Raw genomic sequence first — 23,609 nt, 5'->3', positions numbered from 1 at the left:
TTAAATTACAGTGTAAGAAATATTAGATTCACTTTTTTTTTGTCATTTCCCTATACATTTATAACAGAGTAAGAGAGTTTTTAATCTTTTGACAAAAATACACGAAGGTCATAGAACAAACATGATTTTCCCCATTAATTATCAAGATAGATTTTTATAGCTTCAGTTTGCATGGCCACTTTTACAGTCCTGCACTTCTGAGCAGGAAAACCGGAGGCTGCCTATTTAAATAGTGCCTGTATCAACAGTGCTCAGAACATTCTCAAATATTGACTAGTGGAGGACAATGGATGCAATGGCTTTTAGTTCAGTTCTAGTGAACAAACAATAATACAGGCCCTGCTCTGTAGATATCATTATAAATTGAATAAAAAGGGAGAAAGAACTGGTTGGTTGGGGGATGCAGAGCATTAAGAGAAGACTGGGGAGGGTGAGCAGGATGGGAGAACGTGGGGAGCTCAAGGTACTAATAGGTTGGCAGAAAACAAAATATTGCAGTTACTTGGGATGGCAGTGAACAAAGTCAGACAATTTTTAAAATGCAGGTTATTTTTATATAATGAACATTTTTTTGAACTTTTTAATTGTGAACAAAGACTTATTTGCTTACTCAACTGAACTCATTAGATGTTTGGTCTGGGCGTCATAACCCTCTCAATTACTTATTAAGTCCTGGCTTTTGGTATATTTTATATATACAATTTAAGTTCTCTTTTTTAAGACTTTTTAAAAGACTCTTATTAAGTCCCTGGATTTTAGTATATTTTATATATACAATTTAAGTTCTCTTTTCTATCTTATTTTTAGTGATACATTTCTTAACCAATGCCTTGAGTTTCACACCTATATTTGAGGGTTTATATTATATTTTTACATATATCTTTAAGTCCCAGCAAGACATAATGAGACTGAAAGAGGTGATAATCTAAAAGAAGTAATTTGGGGTAAGCTCTTGGATTCTGGAAAAAAGAGCTTTCCTATTCCAGAAAGCTTTCTGAAGTGAAGGACGTCTCCCCAAACCACTACTCTAAGTCTTCCCTAAAGCTCTGTCCTAGACACACCACCAAGCCTAGAGCTTCATTCTAGACACACAACCCAACCCAGTCTCCAGGTGTTACTGGTTACCCTCCCTGGTTCTTAGAAAATAACTCACTTTCCTGAAAGTCTCCTCTTCCTATTTTCTGCTACTTGAAGGACCACCCAGTACATCTGAATCATGTGCCAGATGTTGTCATCAGGATAAGCCACCCATAGGGCAGGTGGTGGCAGCATGTAACAGAGGTGGTTTTCCAGGGTAATTGGCTGGGCCTGGAAGGGTAAGGGTTCACATTGAGTAGCAGCAGAGAAATAGCTGAGAAACTAAGGACATTTTCTTTTGCTTTTCTTTTTTCATTTCTTCCCCTCCTCTCCTTCTCTTCTCTTCTCGTGTGTGTACGCGCACGCGTGCACGCGTGTTCATGGTGCTACTGTTCTGTAACAGGACCAAGTTAGATCCCCCTGTGTATTATACTTCTTCAAAGTCTTGAAGAACTTTCCATTTCAGACCATCCCTGTCCCAATTTTCCCATGGATCATCTTCTCCCAAACCCTTACTTTATCTTTGGTCTGCCATTGAGTTTAATAGAATTCAATCACTGATTTAAAAATACCTGTAGGGGAGTTCCCATCCTGACACAGCTGAAATAAATCCGACTAGGAACCATGAGGTTTTGGGTTCGACCCCTGGCTTCATTCAGTGAGTGGGTTAAGGATCTGGCGTTGCCCTGAGCTGTGGTATAGGTCACAGATATGGCTCAGATCCTGTGTTGCTGTGGCTGTGGTGTAGACCAGCAGCTGTAGCTCTGATTCGACCTCTAGCCTGGGAACTTCCATGTGCTGCAGGTGTGGCCCTGAAAAGACAAAAGACAAAACAAAAGAGAAAACCGGTAGGAATATATGACTCAAGCATATATGACTTTAGCTTGAAAAGGAAACTATTAAGGTTTTTTTTTTTTGTCTTTTTTTCCTTTTCTAGGGCCACTCCTGCTCCCACAGCTCACGGCAATGCCGAATCCTTAACCCACTGAGCAGGGCCAGGGATCGAACCCGCAACCTCATAGTTCCTAGTCATATTCGTTAACCACTGCGCCACAATGGGAACTCCAGGAAACTATTAAGTTTTACTCGGTTAAATTGTTTAAAAATATCATCTTTGGAGTTCTTTTTAATATAGAAAATTTGGGAAATTTGAAAAAATATGAAGTAAAAATCACCCATAATTCTTTTAGCATCTAGTATATTTCTCATGTACATATATCTCAGATATAGATTTTACAACATATAAATTATAATGGCATGCTTGTTTTTATTTGATTTAATTAATTAATTTTTGCCTTTTCTAGGGCTGCACTTGCGACACATGGAGGTTCCCAGGCTAGGGGTCTAATCAGAGCTGTTGCCACCCACCTTCGCCACAGCAATGCAGGATCTGAGCCATGTCTGCGACCTACCCCACAGCCATGGCAACGCCGGAGCCTTAACTCGCTGAGTGAGGCCAGGGATCGAACGCACAACCTCATGGTTCCTAGTTGGATTCGTTAACCACTGAGCCACGATCGAACTCCCATGTTTTTATTTTTTTTGATACAGCAGCATGTCATGGGCTGTTTCCCCTATCCTTGACTACTCCTTTGATATATTTTATGATGTCAGGGCTATCAATCATGTCCTTTACGTCTTCTTTTGTTTTATGCTTAGAAATGTCCTCCTCACTTGGAAATTAAATGACTTTCTAAATATTCTATGAATTAAGACTCTGGTCAAATCTGTCCCAGCAGTGTAGAATTATTGGAGGCAAAAGTTAAGTGCTGTACATAGCTCTGGGCCAGCCAGCACCAGCTGTGGCTAAGATACTCAACCTCAGAGATCGCCAATTTTAAAATCTCGAAAGTGAACAGAGCCCCAGGTACCTCATTTAATGGGAGATGATTCTGAGAAATGAAGCAAATACTATTCCATCTGCCCTGGCAACAAAGAATTCAGTAGCCTTTCCACAATTCAAAAATAAGATGAAAAATTAAAAGATGTAAAAATAGGCTGCTGCTGAAAATTTCTTGTCTACCCCATCTATCAGTATGACCTCCCACCCCCAACCTTGTGCCAGAACTTCAGTGAACTGTTCTAACCTTCTATCCTTTTCCTGTCTCTTCTTATCAGGTTAAGTAATACAGACAAGAAAAGTATTTGGAAACAATTCTGTTGTGTTTGGCACAATCCCTGGAATTTATTCTTGGATATCTACTGCCCAAATTAAGCCGCTGAGTCAGGTGTTCATTCATTTGGCTGCTTACGGAGTCTCTTTAACTTCTCACCAGAGAGTATTTACTTCTTTTGGTCCATGAGAACTAAGATGCATGACAGCAGAGTTTTTGATGGTCCTGTATCTCCCTCCCCAGCATCCATAGTACATGGTCTGGTATGTGGTAGACATTTAGTAATTATTTGTTGAACAAATTAATCACTTAACCTGCTTAATGCAGTGGGGGGTTGGGTCTTCCTTTCAGACTGACGGCAATGCCAATGTTTTGACTGATACGCCCACAACTTCACAGATGCCATTACTCTCTTGGGTATCTTGCCATCTTTGACCTGTTCTGTACTTTCATCCCCACATCAAGGCAATCATCAATTCCTAAAGACTTCCTTTGTTGGTGCTGCCTTCTGTGTTTGTGTCTCACCTCCCCAGCAGATGAATTACGGAAAGGGTTAATGTTGTGTACTCGTGTACAGTACAGCTCTCCTACCGCTACAGAGCTTAGCAAGCTGCCTTTACATAAAGAGAAGTGCTCTATCAGCTTTGGGTTGAATGAATAAATGAATGAAGGAGTGACTTTTTTTTTTTTTTTTGTCTTTTGTCTTGTTGTTGTTGTTGCTGTTTCTTGGGCCGCTCCCGTGGCATATGGAGGTTCCCAGGCTAGGGGTTGAATCGGAGCTGTAGCCACCGGCCTACGCCAGAGCCACAGCAATGCAGGATCTGAGCCGTGTCTGCGACCTACCCCACAGCCACGGCAACGCCGGATCGTTAACCCACTGAGCGAGGGCAGGGACCGAACCCGCAACCTCATCGTTCCTAGTCGGATTCGTTAACCACTGCGCCACGACGGGAACTCCGGAGTGACTTTTTTCATTTGAACTATATATACTCTTCCTTTACTTTCCATTCCCACATCCACTCTTCCTGCCCATGTAGAGGTTCTTGCCCTTAAAACTTCTAGTTTGTTGCCCCTACTCTGGGCTCCTCTCTTTCATCCATATATCTTTAAACTCTTTGACAAGAACAGGTGCTTTTCACTACATAGCAGTATTTTCTCATTTTTCTCTATTGGATCAAACTCTGTCTTCCAAGGCTAACTGCAATTTTTCAGTCAGTCTCATGATGCAGCAGAATCCATTCACACAGATGATAGCCTTTGGACTCACTAAGCTACACTATGTTCTCCATGTTAATCTTTTGTCTTTTTTTAGGGCACTATCATCTTCCCCTAATCAAATTCCCACTCCTCAGTCAAGGCCTAATGAGACTCACGTCCCCACAATTTTCCCCAAATCTTGTCTTCTTCCAGAGTCTCACAGAGCTCTCTGGTTCTTGAATTCGTTTGGCTGTGATAGCCACAATAATTTAACATCCAAAGATACACTGTTTTATGTTGTTGATGACTGTTTCCTGTACCCAAGTGTTTCTCCTCGAATGAAATGTTGACTCCTTGAGTGCTGGGACCATGACTTATCCTCCTGCTACCCTTACTGTGCACGATGCTGAAAATGTAGTGACCAACAAGAAACTGTTAGACGGATTCATATAAATAGTTTCTAGAGAAACGCTATTTAACACTGATTTAAAAAATAACAGCTTTATTGGGATATAATTCACACATTTTAAAATGCACAACTCAATGGTTTTTAGTATAACTCTGAACAGAGTTATGCAATCATTGCTATATAATGTTAGAATATTTTCACCATCCAAAGCAGAAGTTTCATATCCTTTAGGTATCAACTCCCAACTGTGTCATTTCCCCAGCCATAGACAACCACTAATCTACTTTCTGTCTTTGTAAATTAGCCTGTTTTGGATGTTGTATAGGCCTGGAATTGTGTAAAATGTGTTCTTTCATGACTGGCTTCCTTCAGTTTGCACAATGCTTTCAAGGTTTATCAATGTTAGAGCATGTATCAACACTTCACTCCTTTTAAAATTGAAATGTAATTCATTTAAAACTGTACAGTTTGCAAGTTCCCATCATGGGTCAGTGGTAACCAACCTGACTAGTATCCATGAGGATGCGGGTTTGATCCCTGGCCTCACTCAGTGCATTAAGGATCCCGTGTTGCTCTGGCTGTGGTGTAGGCTGGCAGCTGAAGCTCCGATCAGACGCCTAGCCTGGGAACTTCCATACACCAATGGTGCAGCCCTAAAAAGAAAAATGTGTATAGTTTGATGGTTTTGTAGTATATTCATAAGGTTGTGCAGTCATCATCATTATCTAATTCTAGAATTTTTCCATCACCTCCAAAAGAATACCTGTTAGTATTCACTCCTAATTCGCCTCTCCCCTCATCCTCTGGCAACTACTTAACCTACTTCCTGTTTGTATGGATTTGGCTATTCTGGACATTTCATATAAATGGAATGATATGATATGCAGCCTTTTGTGTCTGGCTGATTTCACTTAACTCATTTTCAAGGTTTATCCATGTTGAAGTTTGTATTTACTTCATTACAGCTGGAAAATATTCCATTGTATGAGAGACCACATTTTGTTTATCCATTAGTTAATGGACATCTGAATTGCTACCACTGTTACGAAAAATGAACATTCAAGTACACATTTCTGTGTGGTTATATGCTTTCATCTCTCTTGGTTACATGCACAAGAGTGGAAAGTTGGGGTTGCATGATAACTCTCCGTTTAATATTTTCAGGAGCTGATAAACTGTTTTCAGACCTATTTTAAACTTGGTAGTTTCCTTTGCTTTGCAATTTAATTTTTACGTCTGCTACTTTTGTGTTCCTTTGTGTTCTTTTTACTTTGTGTTCCTTTTCGTAAGTCTCCACTTGCTGTCTATTTTCTTTGTCCCCTGTCTTCTATTTACCCTCACATTTAAGTCTCTGCAGAAAGATAATCTCCACATTCTGTATATTTACCTGTTTTCTTATTATTATTTATCTATTCTAGTTTTCTTTCTCTCCTTCCTTCCTTTTTCTTTTTAAAAAAGTTTCACTGAAGACTCATAGACTTTGAAAAACTTAACAGTTACTGAAGGAGAGGGTAGAGGGAGGGATGGACTGGGATGGGATTGGCATATGCACACTGTGGTGTATGGAAAGATTGGCCAGTGTGGACCTGCTGTATAACACAAAGACCTCTGCCCAATGTTCTGTGATAATCTATGAGGGAAAAGAATCTGAAAAAGAATGGATGTGTATACATGTATAACTGAATCACTTTGTTGTAAAGCAGAAGTTATTACAATCTTCTAAATCAGCTAGACTTCAATAAAAACTTTAAAAATGAAAAAATTTTTATTAAAATACAGTTGATTTACAAGGTTGTGGTAAGTTCTGCTGTATAACAGAGTGATTCAGTTATACACACGTCCATTCTTTTTCAGAATCTCCTCCCTAGTTTTCTTTCTTTGATAAATTTAGTGCCTATATCATCCCTCTGGGCCCATGACAAATTTAAGAAAAACGTCATCACCAAAAGGTGGTGTTTCTTAAAGCTCATTTTGGTTTCATGGCAAAGGGGTATTTGCAGTACTCATTTCAATAGTGAGTCTACCATGTTGTCTCTCTCCCAAAGAAAACCCCATCATACTATAAATATAACATTAATAATGGTTCTGCTAACTTGGTATAAACAGGCATTTCACAAGGGAAAGATGTGCAGTCCAAGCATACCTCCATTGGTTTTCTTTACTTTTCTTACAAGAGATAAAAATTTGTATATGAACATTAGAAAAAGAGAGGTGGCAAATGTTGAAATCGAAGGTGATGGCTCTATATTTTTAACATAATTAAATAATTGTCAATCTGAAAGAGAAAAGCCGACAATTTTATCATGTATTCTGTGTTTTAAAAATGTTTAATCTCTTGGGATAGACCACAATGAAGGATAATATAAGAAAGGGAATATGTGTATATATATATATATATATACATATACATATGTATGTGTGTGTGTATATATGTATGACTTGGTCACTTTGCTGTACAGCAGAAATTGGCACATTGTAAGTCAAGTATAATAAAATTTTTAAAAAATTCCAAAAAAATAAAATGCCTACCAGCCTGCAGTTATATGATGAGATAATGAATACAAACTATCAGTGATGTGTTGAGAGAATAATTCGAGTCACTTTCAAAATAACAAAATTCTTGAGTCCATCTCATTAGTCAATTAAGCCAGGTAGTTTGCATCTGGGTCTCTGTTTTCAAAGCTTTGTTTGTCCTAAGCTCAGGCATGGGCCCATCCTCTCAATTGGAGTGGGCAGCGGCCTGCAAGCGGCAAACAGGGCCTGGCAGGCAGGGGCTGGTCATGCTGGCTGAAGGAGAGGGACATGTGGAGCCAGAGCCCAGCCTGGTTTCCATGGTGTAGGGAGTCAGGGTCTTGATGAGGATCACACAGCAGAGAGGAGAGCACAGGGATGAAATTGCCTCTGCTTCTCTAGGCAGGACAGAGGACCCAGTTCCAAAGAGAATGAAAGAGTTATTATTTTTTTTTAATAATTTTTTATTTTCCCACTGTACAGCAAGGGGGTCAGGTTATCCTTACATGTATACATTATAATTACATTTTTTCCCCCACCCTTTCTTCTGTTGCAACATGAGTATCTAGACATAGTTCTCAATGCTATTCAGCAGGATCTCCTTGTACATCTATTCTAAGTTGTGTCTGATAAGCCCAAGCTCCCGATCCCTCCTACTCCCTCCCCCTCCCATCAGGCAGCCACAAGTCTCTTCTCCAAGTCCATGATTTTCTTTTCTGAGGAGATGTTCATTTGTGCTGGATATTAGCTTCCAGTTATAAGTGATATCATATGGTATTTGTCTTTGTCTTTCTGGCTCATTTCACTCAGGATGAGATTCTCTAGTTCCATCCATGTTGCTGCAAATGGCATTATGTCATCCTTTTTATGGCTGAGTAGTATTCCATTGTGTATATATACACCACATCTTCCGAATCCAATCATCTGTCGATGGACATTTGGATTGTTTCCATGTCCTGGCTATTGTGAATAGTGCTGCAATGAACATGCAGGTGCACGTGTCTCTTTTAAGTAGAGTTTTGTCCGGATAGATGCCCAAGAGTGGGATTGCGGGGTCATATGGAAGTTCTATGTATAGATTTCTAAGGTATCTCCAAACTGTTCTCCATAGTGGCTAAGAGTTATTATTTTTATGATACATTTAAAATTTTGAGGAGCTCCCGTCGTGGCTCAGTGGTAATGAATCCAACTGGTATCCACGAGGACACAGGTTCAATCCCTGGCCTTGCTTAGTGCGTTAAGGATCCGGTGTTGCCGTGAGCTGTGGTGTAGGTCACAGATGCAGCTCGGATCCTACATTGCTGTGGCTGTGGCATAGGCTGGCAGCTGCAGCTCTGATTGGACCCCTAGCCTGGGAACTTCCATATGCTGCTGATGTGGCCCTAAAATGACAAAAGAAAAAGTAAAATAAAATTTTGAGATACATGTAGATTCACATGGAGTTACATGTTACATACTGTTAATATGTAATTGTAGGAATTCATTCTTACAAGAATTAGAAGAGTTAATACAGAGAAATCCTTTGCCCCTTCATCCACTTTCCCTCAGTGGTAATGAGAAATCCTTTTACCCTTTATCCACTTTCCTTTTACCATTGAGGGAAAGTGCATGAACACTGTATACTACAGTATCCATCACAATCAGGGTACTGAACCGATGCATTCGAGACACAGAACTTTTCCATCACTGCAAGGACCCCTCATGATGCCCTTCTAGAGCCACATCCCTTTCCTCTCCTTAGCCCCCAATCTGTTCTCCATTTCTATGCAGTTGACCCTTGAACAACATGGGGCTTGGGTCACTGACCCTCTGAAAGCAACTGGAAGTGCATATGTAATTTACAGTTGACCATTCATATCTACTGTTCCACATCCCTAGAGTCAACCAACGGAGGATCATTAGTAAAGACTGTAGTATGTGGAGCTCCCGTCATGGCGCAGCGGAAATGAATACAACTAGGAACCATGAGGTTGCGGGTTTGATCCCTGGCATCGCTCAGTGGGTTAAGGATCCGGTGTTGCCTTGAGCTGTGGTGTAGATCCCAGATGCAGGTCGGATCTGGCGTTGCTGTGGCTGTGGTATAGGCCAGCAGCTACAACTCCAATTAGACCCCTAGCCTGGGAACATCCAGATGCTGTGGGTGTGGCCCTAAAATGACAAAAGACAAAGACAAAAAAAAAATGTCTATAGTACATATTTACTGGAAGAAATCTGCATGTAAGCAGACCATCAAAGTTCAAACCCATATTGTGTAACAGGAGTCAACTTTAATTTTATCACTTCAAGAACATTATATAAATGAAATCATACAGCATGTATCTATTTGGGATCTTTTTTTAAAAATTTAGCATAATTCTCTGGAGATTTGTTCACATTGTCGTGTGTTTCCACAGTTTGTTCCTTTGTCTGCTGAGTAGTTTTCTATGGTGTGTGTGTACTAGTTTGTTGAACCATTTGCCCATTGAAGGATATCTGGATTGTTTCCAGTTTTTGGCTATTATAAATAAAGCTGCTATAAACATTCGTGTACAGGTTTTAGGGCGAACATAAGTTGTAATTTCTCTGGGATAAATGCCAACAGTGCAATTACTGGGTTATATGATAGTTGCATGTCTAGATTTAAAAGAAACTGTTAACTGTTTTCAAGAATAGCTCCATCATTTGACATTCCCACCAGCAGTGTGCGAATGATCCAGTTTTGTTTGCATCCTCCCCAGTGACTCAGTCCCCAGCCCACCCGTGTGCGCGCGTGTGTGTGTGTGTGTGTGTGTGTGTGTGTGTAACTTTAGCCATTCTGATAGGTATCCAGTGATAGCTCATTGTGGTTTTAATCTGAATTTTCCTAGTGATGTCTTTTTGTGTGCTTTTTTTTTGCCTTATGTGTACTCCTTTCCAGTTGGATTGCTTTTTTATTGTCAAGTTTTGAGTTTATACACTCCAAATATGAATCCTTTATCAGACATGTGGCAAAGTTTGCTGCTTGTGTTTTTCCTCCTCTTACCAGGGTCTTTCACACAACAGAGTTTTAAATTTTGATTACATTTGATGACATCCAATTAACTCTTTTATGGAGTATGCTTTTGGTGTTAAGTCCAAGGACTCTGCCTAGCTTTAGGTCTTCAACAGTCTTTCCTATTTTTTTCTAAAAGTTTCATAATTTTATATTTAAGTCTGTGATCCATTTGAGTTAATTTTTGTATAAAAAATATGTCTTAGATCGAAGTTCATTTACTTCTCTATGGAAGTCCACTTGCTCCAGCACCACTTGTTGAAAAGTCTGTCTTTCTTCCATTGACTTAACATTTGCATCTTGGTAAAAAAATTAGTTGGCCATATTTGTGTAGGTCTATTTCTAGGTCTTCTATTATGTTCCTTTTGTCTCTCTGTTCACCAGCACCATATATGTGTGAGTACTGTGGCTGTAAGTATGTCTTGAAGTTGGTTAGAATGATTCTTCTAGAAAATAGTTTTAACTCTTCTATTTCCTTTACTTTTTCATAGAAATCTTTGAATAAGTTCACCTGTATCTACAAAAGTCTTGCTGGAACTCTTATACAAATTGTGTTAAACTTATGTATCAATTTGGGGATAACTGACATTTTTTATTTTTGCTGCATCTGTGGCATGCAGAAGCTCCCACATTCCAGGGATCAAACCTGTGCCACTGCAGCCATCCAAGCCACTGCAGCGACAATGCCAGGTCCTTAACCCACTGAGTCACATGGGAACCCCAACATTTTTCTATATTAAGTTTTCCAAACCCTGAATATGGTATGTCTCTCCATCTTTTGTTAATTTTTTTTACTAATGTTTTATGATTTTCAGCATGTAAATCCCAAGTATGTTTTGTTAGATTTACTCTTAAGCATTTCATTTTTTGAGTAATTATAAATGGTATTATATTTTTAACTTCAGTGTCCATGTGTTCATTGCTGGTATATAGAAAGACAGTTGACTTCTGTTAAGTGTACCTTGTGCCCTGTGATCTTGTTGAACTTACTTATTGCTTCTATTTTCCTGTAGATTCCTTGGGATTTTCCAGGTAGACAACCATGTCATCTAGGAGTAGGAAAATTTTATTTATTCCTTTTTGACCTCTATGTCTTTTACTTTCTCTTTTCCTGACTAGAACTTTCAGCACCATGTTAATTAAGAGTAGTGAGAGCAGACATGCTTACCTTGTTCTTGATCTTAGGGGGAAGCATTTGGTCATTTACCACAAGTGTAATGTTTGCTCTAGGATTTTTGCAGATGTTCTTTCTAAAGTTGAGGAAGTTCCCCTCTATTACTATTTTTTGGGGAGTTTTTATCATGAATGTCAAACTTTTGTCAAGGTCTTTTTATATATCAGTTGAGATGATTATGTAGACTTTTTCCCTTTTTTGCTTGTTAATATGGCAGATTACATTGATTGAATTTCAAATATTAAAACAGTCCTGCTGAATAGCATTGAGAACTATGTCTAGATACTCATGTTGCAACAGAAGAAAGGGTGGGGGAAAAATGTAATTGTAATGTATACATGTAAGGATAACCTGACCCCCTTGCTGTACAGTGGGAAAATAAAAAAAAATATTAAAAAAAAGAAAGAAAAGAAATGTAAACCACTTAAATAAAATAATAAATTTTACCAAAGTCCAAAAAAATAGAAGAAAAAAAATATTAAAACAGGCTTGGATGCCTGAAATAAACCTCATTTGCCCATGATGTAGAATTATTTTTATAGTTTGCCAAATTGTATCTGGTAATACTTCATTAAGGATCTCTGAAACCATTTTCCAGTTTTTTTTTTTTTTTTCTACTGTCTTCGTCTGATTTGGGTATCAGGGTAAGACTAGCTTTAAAAAAATGAATTGAAAATGTTCTATTTTCTGAAAGAGATTATGTAGAATTGGTCTTAATTCTTCTTTAAATATTTGGTAGAATTCTTCAGTGAAACCATCTGGTCCTGGAGATTTCATTCTTTCTTTTTGAATTTTAAAATTATGAATTCAACCTCCTTAGTAGTAAGAGATATATTCAAATTGCCTATTTCATTATGGATGGTTTGTGTCTAAGTTGTCAAATTTATGTGTATAGAGTGATTCACAGTATTCTCTTATTGTCCTTTGGATATCTGCAGGGTCTGTAGTGCTATCCCCTTTTCATTCCCAATATTGGTAATTTGTATCTTCTTTTTTCTTTGTTTCTCTTGCCAGAACTTTGTCAATTTCACTGATCTTTTTAAGAACCAGCTCCTTGTTTCACTGAATTTCTCTAATGATTTTCTGTTTTCACTTTCATTGATTTTTGATGTTATCCATATTACTTGCTTCTGCTTGTTTTGGCTTTATTTCCTATTCTTTTTCTAGCTTTTTGAGTCAAAGCATAGATTATCATTTTGAGAATTTCCCTCATTTCTCATGTACACATTTAGTGCTATTAATTTCCCTCTTGTTTTAGCTGTGTCCTACAAATTTTGATATGTTTCATTTTCATTCAGTTCAATGTACTTTATAAATTTCCCTTATGATTTTTATCTTTGACCCATGGATTAATGCAGAAGGATAATGTAGAAGCATGCAAATTCCCAAATGTTTGGAGGTTTCCCTGTTAGCTTTCCACTATCAGTATTTAGTTTGACTTTATTGTGGTCAGAAAACACAGTCTGTATGATTTCATATCCTTTACATTGTTGAGGTTTAATTTTTTGGTCCATAATAGGGTATATCTTGGTATATGTTCTGTAGGTACTTGAAAAGAATATGTCTTTGGCTCTTGTTGGATTGGCTGATTCGTAAATGTAGTTTAGATCCTGTTGGTTGATGGTGTTAGGTTTTTTTCATACACTTGATTTTCTTTCAAATGATTCTCTTTGGTTATTTTAAAATATCAACTTGCTGATGCTACCACTACTAATAAATTGCTTTTATTAAGTGCTTATAACATGTGCCTGGATTGCTGACCCACAGAAACTCTCACTAATAAATATTTGTTGTTTTAAGCTACTGAATTTGGGGAAAAGCCCCGAGAGAGAGATAGCAAGAGCAGAAGCCAAACTTTTGGCTTCTCACACCATTTTTTTCTCTGGGGTTTGAAATCCAGGGAAATCAAGAAATGATAGAAACCACTGCCAGAATGGGGTAAAAATACAAGAAAAGAGGATCTCTCCTTGTTCACCACATGTCTTTCTGAGAGGACATCACCTCACATGCTTGTCACATGCCAACAAGGGGTCAATGCAGGAGGAGACAATCAGCAGTGTAGCACGTGTCAGCCAAGAGAGGGCTTGACATAGCCTCCTAGGGTCTCCTGGGAGGCAGAAAAAGAGCTCAGGGGTTCTCTGGTCCCCCTAAAGGACGTGTGGACATTAGAGGATTTGAGAGCCTGGGAGCTGGTCTTGGGATTTCTGTGGTGGAGTGGAGATGACCTTGGGAAGGGACCCTGCCTGGACCCCCTCTTGGACCAGCCAGCCCCTGCCTTTTTTGGGAGATAGGATTTAACAAGGGACTGAATGAATGTACAAGAGATGATGCTCCCATGCTGGGCTGGTTTAAGGTATATTTAAATCTTTGAAATCCCCATTTCCTCTGCCCCTAACACCACCATTAATGGGAACGGGGGCTTCAAGACAAGATGAGTACATTTCTTAAAAGCCTGTGATGTGTAAATGTCGACCTTGTCCTGTCATGGCTATCATGCAGCAGCCCTATTGCTTCCACAAGGACAGTGGGAAGAGTGACCCCCTTTTTTCCACTTCTGGTTGCTACACTGACTCAGATGGGAAATGTATGTGATGAAGTGGAGGGGTGTGTGCCTGTCACAAACAGCAAGAGTGAGAGAGGCATGGAAAGGGTAGCAGAAGCCCAGAAATGGTTACGCTCATTTACATACTTGAAGATGGCCTGCTGTAGGAGGAAGAGGTCTTTCCTCACTCATCTTTGGTGAAATGGAGCCTACTCTTAAAAAAAAAAAAAAAAACTCAGTGAAGTATAGTTGATTTACTATGTTAATTTCAGCTGTACAGTAAAGTGATTCAGTTATACATACATATATACACACATTTTTAAATATTTTTTTCCATTATGATTTATTGTAGGATACTGAATATAAGTTCCCTGTGCTACATAGTGGGACCTTGATGTTTATCCCTTCTATGTATAATATAGTTTGCATCTCCTAATCCCAAACTCCCAATGACTCCTTATCACCCCCTTGGCAAGCACAAATCTCTTCTGTTTCTGTTTCACAGATAGGTTTATTTATGTCATATGTTAGACTCCACATATATAAGTGATATCATATGGTATTTGTTTATCTCTGACTTACTTTACTTAGTATGATAATCTTAGATCCATCCATGTTGCTGCAAATAGCATTAATTCATTCTTTTTTTATGGCTACGTACTATTCCATTATATGTATGTGTCACATCTTCTTTATCCATTCCTCTGTTGATGGACATTAGGTTGTTTCCATGTCTTGGTTATTGTAAATAGTGCTTTAATAAACATTAGAGTACATGTATCATTTTTTTTTTCTTTTTGGCCACACCCACAGCATATGGAACTTCCTGGGCCAGGGATCAAATTTGAGCCACAGCTGTGACCTATGCTGGGTCCTTAATCTACTGTGCTACAGTAGGAACTCCTGTATCTTTTTGAATTAGAGTTTTCTCCAGATGTATGCCTAAGAGTGGGATTGCAGGATCATATGGAGACTCTATTTTTAGTTTTCAGAGGAACCCCCGTACTGTTTCCTATAACAGCTGCACCAATTTGCATTCCTACCAACTGCACAGGAGGGTTCCCCTTTCACCACATCTTCGAATGGAGCCTACTTTTTTTTTCTTTTGCCATTTCTGGGGCTGCTCCCGTGGCATATGGAGTTCCCAGGCTAGGGATCCAATTGGAGCTGTAGCTGCCAGCCTACACCAGGGCCACAGCAACACAGGATCCGAGCTGCATTTGCACCACAGCTCTCGGCAATGCCGGATCCTTAACCCACTGAGCAAGGCCAGGGATTGAACCCGCAACCTCATGGTTCCCAGTCGGATTTGTTAACCGCTGAGCCACACGGGAACTCCAAATGGAGCCTACTTTTAACTGATGCTTCTTTTTCTTGCTCCAAAATCAATTACCCTCAATTGATAATCATCAAACATGCCTCTTTGTCTGTGGTTACACTGCGTCCTCTTGGGAATTTAGTTTGGGTTCTAGGGCTGCCGTGGACAGCCATACAGATTGTGCATTGCAAAATGAGATAAAGTGCAAGTCATCTCCCAGAAATCTTTCTATGTTATAACTGCTGGATTCTCATCATTCCCATTCATTCACAAATATTTGAAGTTCTATTAAATGCCAGGTGTTGTTCTGGATACTAGGGATTTGGCAATAAACAAGATAGAGTTTCTGCCCTTGACACTGGTACAGGAAGAGAGATCATTACAAATTGTCTCTTTTTTTTGAGACATGAACAAATAAAATAAGTTTAGGAAGGGAGTTCCCGTTCTGGCTCAGTGGGTTGCAAACCCAACTAGTATCCATGAGGATGTGGCTTCAATCCCTGGCCTCGCTCAGTAGGTTAAGGATCCAGCATTGCTCTGAGCTGAGGGGTAGTTCACAGATGCAGCTTAGATTCTGCATTGCTGTGGCGTAGGCCAGCAGCTGCAGCTCTGCTTCAACCCTGGCCTCGGAACCTCCATATGTCGCAGGTGCAGCCCTAAAAAGCAAATAAATAAATAAAATAAATAAAAAGTAAGTTTAGGAATTATAAAGAAGTTGCTCCTGGGAGTTCAGTCCCCGGCCCTCTGCAGTAGGTTAAGAGACCCAGCTTTGCTGCAGCTGTAACTCAGATTCAATCCCTGGGTTGGGAACTTCCATGGGTGCAGCCATAAAAAAATTAAAAGTTCCACACATGGGGGTGAAGAAAATGTTTGGGAGATACATTCTTATATTCTATAATAGTACACAGGCCCATAGTCTAATAAATAGATGTCTGTTCTTAACTATCCCCTCCCTTTTTTTTGAAACTTGAGACAGCAGACAATACGTTGCATGTAAAAAATGGATATTTAATACAAGGTTATAGAATTAACAATTTGTTAGCTTTTGCATTTTGTCCTACCAGGATGAAATGGTATTTTAAGGGACTATGAATTGCTCAATATATTGAGCGGGAATAGTTTGAAAATTTTGGTATTACGTTATAAAATTAAGGATACTTTTGTGGGTTTGGTAGTGGCAGAGGGGCAGATTTTACAAATTTAGTTCATTATTGACATTTGTGAGTCATTTTTTCCAAGACTAGGAGAGTCTTCAAAATCACAGACTTCACTAGGTCACATAATTTTCCCATAAAACATAGCAAAATATTTAAGTATCTTGTATCCTTAATCATTTTCTATAAGTAATTTTTAGTTTTTTTTTCATTTTTTCCCCCTGGCTAAGAACCTTCCTTTCCTTAGATATCTTCTCTTTTATTACCAGATCTAGTGGTTGGTTTTCTTTTAGGAGTCTTAAAAAACAAAAACAAAAACCTAAGAATTCAAGGTTAAAAATGAAAGTCAGTGCATTCTTGACAATAGAAAAATATAAAAACATAATAAGACGTTAGTCCATGAAGCTTGCCCACTCTTGGAATAAGAACCTACTTGATACACTAGCCTCAGAGGGCTGATGACTTAAATTCAGCCTTCAGAAAATGAGAAATCACTATGAGTCATCAACCATTAGAGCCACTGAAAAGTACTGAAACAGAGAATATTAAATCCACAGATGCTGAAGTTCTTTGCTGCCTAAATCACAAATCCCTAGCGGGAGGGCAAATGAAACCCCTTGTTCATCTTGCTATAGGATGCGTGACACTGGTTTGATGGAGAAGACAAGTGATGTAGAGAAACTGCCCTGAAACACTATAAATTGGATTTTTAGCCTTCTACCTTATATCAGCTACTATGGTTGGTTCCTAATTTGTCACAAATTCACAAACGCCCTGAATCTCAGTTTCTGAGGGTTGGTAATTCCAGCCTCCCAGTGCAGAGGTGAAGACGAACTGAACCAGGGTGTCGCGGGGTCTTCGTAAACATAAAAGCAACGCACAAAATCATGGTGTTATTATCATTCCATCAAGTATTTCCGGCATCATATTCCCAGTTTTGTTCCTTGAGCAGAATAAAAACACCAGTTAGCTAAAATGGACACTCTGTAAAGGGTGTAACTTACTTCTTTCACAAACCACTGGCAAAAGGCAGGACCAATCCATTCTCTTGCATGAATACCACAGTCTATCCAGACACCTCTTTTGTAAGCTCGTGATCTTCTGCCCAGCTGAAAACAAGAGTATTCATAGTCACCAAAGCAGGCTTTTATTTTGGGATTCACTGACCAGCATAATTTAATAAGATTTTGGTATAATACTTCAATAGAGTTGGTCCATTAGGTAACCCATAAAAAAGACAGATTTCCTATTGATTTCAGAAGCCCAGGCTTGTTTATGCAGAGACAATGAATTTATTGCCTTAATTACAAATCAAAGGAGTAGAAAATACACAAGAAAAAGGTAATTGCTTAAATAGGTTTGCTTCTTCATTTTAATATAATACGTGACTATTAAGAAGCTAAAATTTTCCCCTCCCTCTCTCCCATCCCAGCCCTTTCTCTGCATCCCCCCTCCATCCCATGCAATGAATTGGAAATATTCCCAAGCAATATCTATTAAAGAAATACCTATGTGGATAAAATCATATTTAATTACAACACAAAATGGAAACACAAAACAATTTGGTTTGTAGAATCATGTGACCAAATTTTCTTTATCAACCCTGTTCTATCAATTTCCTTTATAATGTGGTCTCCAACCTAGTAATCAAGAGGTGGTTTTCGACATCATATTTATAGGGGATCTAGTTTTCATTCACTCATTACCTCATACCGCTAATACTTTGGAAACTCTTAAATGTGAGACACATGGCTGGGTCCTGGCAATTCCAAGATGAGAAGACAAAGAATTTATATGCTGGTGGGAAGGGCAGACATATGAGCAATTCATCATTATAATGTGACTCTCATAAGGAATATGGGGGTGCTAGGTATAATTTTTGCAGAATAAAAGAAGGCTTCTCAGAAGAGGAACCCTTGAGTGGTTGAGCAAGACTGGAAGCTGGCCTGGCAGACACGTGGAAGAAGGCATCTCAGGCTTGGCAGACAATCTGAGCAACTGCTTCTGGGTTTTGGGGAAAGAACGGCTGATGAACCTGGACGCAGAGGCAGAGAACTCATGAAAAGTGTAAAAGAGGTAAGACCTCATGCTGTATTCCCTGGGAGGTGTGTGTGTGCGTGTGCGTGTGTGCATGCTGTGTCTCTCACACTGACAACAGTGTGGAGATGGATGAGAGGGTGAGGACTGAGACTCACGAGGATGTTCAGTAATGAGGTCACAACTGTAATAGATCCAGAAATAAGCCAGGGCCACAGCAGTGAGGACAAGCAAAGCCATGGTGACAAATCCAAAAGACATTTAGAAGTTCCTCGTGATAGACTCAAAGTGGTGAGAAATCAGGAGAGGAATTTAGGCTGATGCTTGTGTTTCCTGACCAGGAGCACAGGGCCACTGTTTTGCTTCTGAGGTCCTTTGGTGACCATCGAGATGCGAATGTCAAGGAGGCAAGGAGATAAGAACTTACAACTCTGGAGAGCAGACACCACTGTATAGAAAAGTCTGGAATGATTGCTGAAGCTGTGGGGTGGATGTGCCCACCTGGAAAGGTCTGGGAGTGTGAGAGCACAGCTGAGGAGAGAATCCTGGGGTTACCAGCACGTAAGGGAAGGACAAGGGTAGAGGGGCCAGTGAAGGAGACAGGAGGTGATGGTCAGAGGCGGGAGGAGAACTCCCTAGGGGTTGTCGTAGAAGTTTCGGGTGCGTGGTAGGCAAAGGCCAGTGAGCCAAGGTCTGAAGGGTAGGTGTGGAAATTGAGATAACCATACAGGGAAATCTTTTTAGATGTTTGGCTGAGAAGGGATGGAGAGCTGTAGGTCAGTAGCTAGAGGAGAACACAGGTTCAAGGGCAGATAGCTTCTTACACATTTATGCAGCTTTGCATTGGTTCATCGTAAGCAGCCTCACCTTACAAATCATTTCAAAGGTCATTATTTTTGAAGGGCATCCATCACTTTGAGTATGTTAGAAACAGTATTCTTTGGCATACTCAATAGCAAAACTTAAACATGGCTCAAAAACCTAAGGGGATTTTTTTCCCCTTAAATTACTAGATAATGTTAAATATGAGACTCTATGAAAGACCATTTCTTTTCCCCATAAGTCAAAGCTGAAAAAGACGAATGTCCAGTAAACATCTTTTTAGTCACTGATTTCTTATTTTTACCTTTAAAACAAAAAGAGATCTTCCCTCATATGATTTTCCAATAGAGAACATGTGAATGAGGCCTGAATGAGTTTTATTCAGATGGCGCATCCAATTTTGAATCTAAAAGCAAATAAATAAAAACCATGTCAGACTCTCCCAGTGATGAAGCTTGTGATACAAAGAAACAAAGGATAATGAAAAGACAACAGTAGGTCTTAGAACTCAAAAAGCACACATGGAATATGAAATTGAATCAAAAACCAATTTTGTAGTCTTAATTTTCTCCAGGATACTTAAAATTACATTTCATTTTTTTGCTTTTATAAAGAGTAGCTTTATGTCTTTGTACTGTTCCCTTTTTAAAGCATACCTTCTACTATTCATCATTAATATCTTGATGGCAGCATCTTACAGAAAATTAATCAACGTGTTCTGGGTTCTTTTTTAAAAATCAAAATTTATTTCCATTTCTTCCCAAGCATTTAAGAGAAAAAGGAAGAAATAAGTTTCAGGAAAACCATCCCAACTATTTAAAAGTGCTTATTAAAGTCCTGGATATTGTTATTGGCCACTGAACAGAGAGGGCTAAGAAAAAGGCATTATCTTTTGTGCTTAAAGGTTATTTTACCAGCCACACCACACACTGGAGGGCATGCTCTGAATAACTTTCCCCAATAAGAATGATCTATTTGCATTGATCCATTCACACATGTTTATCTGTCATCAAGAAAAGGTATTTTTGAGATGGATAAATAAGGCACTTAGAAAGATGGGTGACATTGTGACTTAAAAGCCCAATACAGGAGTAAGGAGGTCACACAAAAGCATCCCAGGGTTCCATGATGTGAAAGAGTCTGTTCTGAAAAAAAAAAAAAAAGCCCAGATTTTGGAAAGTACCCATACTTTTCTTTTCTTTGGATTCTTACTTAGTCTAATGAGGATACACATACACACATTTCTGTATATGTACATATCTATATTGATACATTTTTACATTTTGACTCTTTTCTAGTGCATGTTAGTAGCACTTTAATGTGTCAAGTTATCTCCATCCTTTCCACTGCTTCTAATTTCAAGCTTCTAAAAAGTATGTTAAAAATGAAGTATGTAGAAATAATTTTGAAAGGAAAGTCACTATTAAGAGAACCAAAAATTCTGTTAAGAGTATAACAGGATCTGGGAGTTCTCCTGTGGTGCAGTGGGTTAAAGATCTGGCATTGTGACTGCAGTGGTTTGGGTTGCTGCTGTGGCGCAGGTTCCATCCCTGGCCCAGGAACTTCCATACGCCACAGGTGCAGCCGGTGCCCCCTCCCCCCAAAAAAAAAGGGATCTCGTTAATTCTATGACTGGCATTCCTTTGCTTAATTCAGGAGAGGCATGAAAAAAATATGTGTATTCATTTTTTCATTCTGTCAACAACTCTCTACTTGGAAGTCTCTATTTGCTTGCTAGAAGGCAAGAAAGTGCTGGCCTATCCCCATGGCACTTGTAGTTTATTAGGAAAGAGAGACATTAATCAAATAATCATACAATTATAGAACTAAAAGCTATGATAGGTATCACATCCATGTACTAGGAGGGGCTGGGTGTGGGGAGTTCTGACCTCTATAACTGAGGTGGGGTAGGAGAGAGGAAACATCTCCCCTCTTGCTTAAGCTGATATTTAAAGAATAACTAGTCATTGCCCAGGTATACAGTAGTGGCGGTGGGATGGGGGTCCCTGTGTTTTCCAGATAAAATAAATGCAGCAAACTGAAAGGCCCTCAGGTCCCACAAATGAAGCTTGGTTTTGGGGAGGTCTCAACTTTGCAGAGGGTGTGGGGCAAACACCAACATTCACTCTACCCCTCAACCAGTCCATTGGCCTCAAACTCTGTTCTTCCTTCCTTCCATGGATTTTCAGTTAGCATGTTTATACCAGTAATTACGGTCAGCTTCTATCTCCGCAGATGCAGAACTGGTAGATTCAGAGGCCTACTGTGTGAGGTCATTGAACACAAGGCACTTAGTCTCTGCAGGGGCTTCTGAACCCAATCTCCTTTGGGTACCAAGGGGCAACTATAGCAACTTCCCTGCACTCTTCCATTGTACTTTGTAAAGTAGGTAAAAGTAAAATCATTTTGTTTCTTCTTCTAAAGCCATAAAAGGCTTAATAGAAGAGAACTGAGGTGTCCGGGCAACTTAAGAGCTATCTGGATTCTTCATCTAGCTCCCACTCTGGTCCTCATGCTTATCTCCCAATCCTGAGACCTACATATAAAAATACCCCTGTAAAAAATCAGCAAATGCTCTTTTGATGACATACTTCTTCTAAGGAGTGATAAACTTCATAATTATATCCGGAGGGGGACCTTCGACTTCTCTGGGTTGGCAAACTGCTTCCCTTTTCCAGTGCTTTCTGAAGATCTTCTATGAGGATCCTGGATGTGAAACAACAGACATGATGAAAATGAAATGGTGACAATATAAAAATGAGTCCATGTCAAAAGAAAATCATAGATCTATGAAAAGGACAGTGAAGGAAAGGGGACCATATGGAGATTGACACATCTAAAAATACCAAATGTTAGGAAGATGTTCTGTTTCAGAAAATAAAAACTGTTAAATGGTAAAATGGATATAAAATGTAAAATTACAGGCAGAGGTCCCCAAGTAATAATGATACTAATAGTAACTACCATTGATGGAGCAGCTATGAGAACTGAATGATGGGATGGGAATTTACCGAGTACCTACCAGGTGGTAGGTACTGTGCTGTGCATTTTACTGACTTCATCTTGGTTAACAAGTCTATGAGGTAAATTTTACCTCCATTTTACAACTTGAGACTCAAAAGGGTGAAGGACTTGCCAAAATCACTTCTATGGTGAGGGTTGAGCCAGAATTTGAACTTGGTATGTGAACCCAAATCCCAGTCTTTATTTTATTTTTATTTTTTAATTTTTTTTTGCTTTTTAGGGCCACACCTGTGGCACATGGAGGTTCCCAGGCTAGGGGTTCAATCAGAGCTACGGCCACCAGCCCATGCCACAGCCACAGCAACACGGGATCCGAGACGTGTCTGTGACCTACACCACAGACAACACTGGATCCTTAACCCACTGAGCGAGGCCAGGGATCGAACCTGAAACCTCATGGTTCCTAGTCGGATTCGTTTCCACTGTGCCACAAAAGGAACTCCCAAATTCCAGTCTTTAGACTCAAGGTCAGTGTGACATTATAAAAAAATGAAGCAAGTCAATTCCCTACTCCCTTGCCAAACCCTCCTTTTCTGCTGCCTCTTTCTGTCCCCAAGCCTTTTGTCATTGAAAGGCTTTTCTCATGTCATCGCCCAGCATACGTGACCCAAACTCAGAAAAGGGAAAGATGACAGTGAGAGGCAAACATCAATACGATATGCCTTATATGTGGAATCCCCAAAAAGGATACAAATGAACTTATTTGCAGAATAGAAAGAGACCCACAGACTTTGAAAACAAACTTATGGTCACCAAAAGGACAGGAGTAGGGGGAGGGATGGACTGAGGGTTTGGGACTGGCATATGCACAGTGTGATATATGGAATGACTGGCCAACAGGGACCTGCGGATGCTGTGATGATCTATGTGGGAAAAGAATCTGAATGAGAATGGATGTGTGTATACTTTGTTGCACAGAAGAAATTATCCCAACATCAGAAATCAACTATACCTCAATCAGACTTTTAAAAATGAAAAAAAGAAAAAAGAAGCTACAATCTTCAAGAGGAAATGGAAGAAATACCAAGAGTCAGAAAAAGCGAATTTCACTTCAAGAAGGCCACTATCAAGAAGGTCAGGAGAAGACAAGTTCAGATAGAGCGAATGCACTTGGAAACTGAAGGCCGAGGGGCAGGGTGAGGGATTCCAGGGTGGCTGATGTGTGGGGAGCCAGCTTCAGGTGGAGTCACTGGTATTCTTGATGAGACATGTGAGCTAGA

At 39.5% G+C, this 23,609-nt stretch overlaps 1 protein-coding gene and 1 long non-coding RNA gene across 4 annotated transcripts in view; one reads left to right on the top strand and one right to left on the bottom strand.

Moving 5' to 3' along the window:
* CPA6 (carboxypeptidase A6) overlaps positions 1 to 23,609 on the bottom strand; it is a 254,242-nt gene that overhangs the window by 52,320 nt on the left and 178,313 nt on the right. For all 3 annotated transcript variants that reach the window (XM_021089270.1, XM_021089271.1, XM_013996693.2), the window contains 3 exons: positions 21,957 to 22,071; positions 19,670 to 19,771; positions 17,511 to 17,615 (listed from right to left, as the gene is read on the bottom strand). In XM_021089270.1, the coding sequence (XP_020944929.1) occupies positions 17,511 to 17,615; positions 19,670 to 19,771; positions 21,957 to 22,071 (322 nt within the window). The remainder of the gene's footprint in view (positions 1 to 17,510; positions 17,616 to 19,669; positions 19,772 to 21,956; positions 22,072 to 23,609) is intronic.
* Positions 1 to 23,609, top strand: part of LOC110260281 — a 91,254-nt gene that overhangs the window by 66,258 nt on the left and 1,387 nt on the right. Inside the window, exon 2 of the long non-coding RNA XR_002343273.1 lies at positions 18,377 to 18,582. This is a non-coding gene — a long non-coding RNA (uncharacterized LOC110260281). The remainder of the gene's footprint in view (positions 1 to 18,376; positions 18,583 to 23,609) is intronic.

This window comes from Sus scrofa, chromosome 4 (genome assembly GCF_000003025.6).
Source record: "Sus scrofa isolate TJ Tabasco breed Duroc chromosome 4, Sscrofa11.1, whole genome shotgun sequence".
Lineage (NCBI taxonomy): Eukaryota > Metazoa > Chordata > Mammalia > Artiodactyla > Suidae > Sus > Sus scrofa.
Note: the sequence above shows the minus strand (reverse complement) of the source record. Positions and strands in the feature narration are given on the sequence as shown.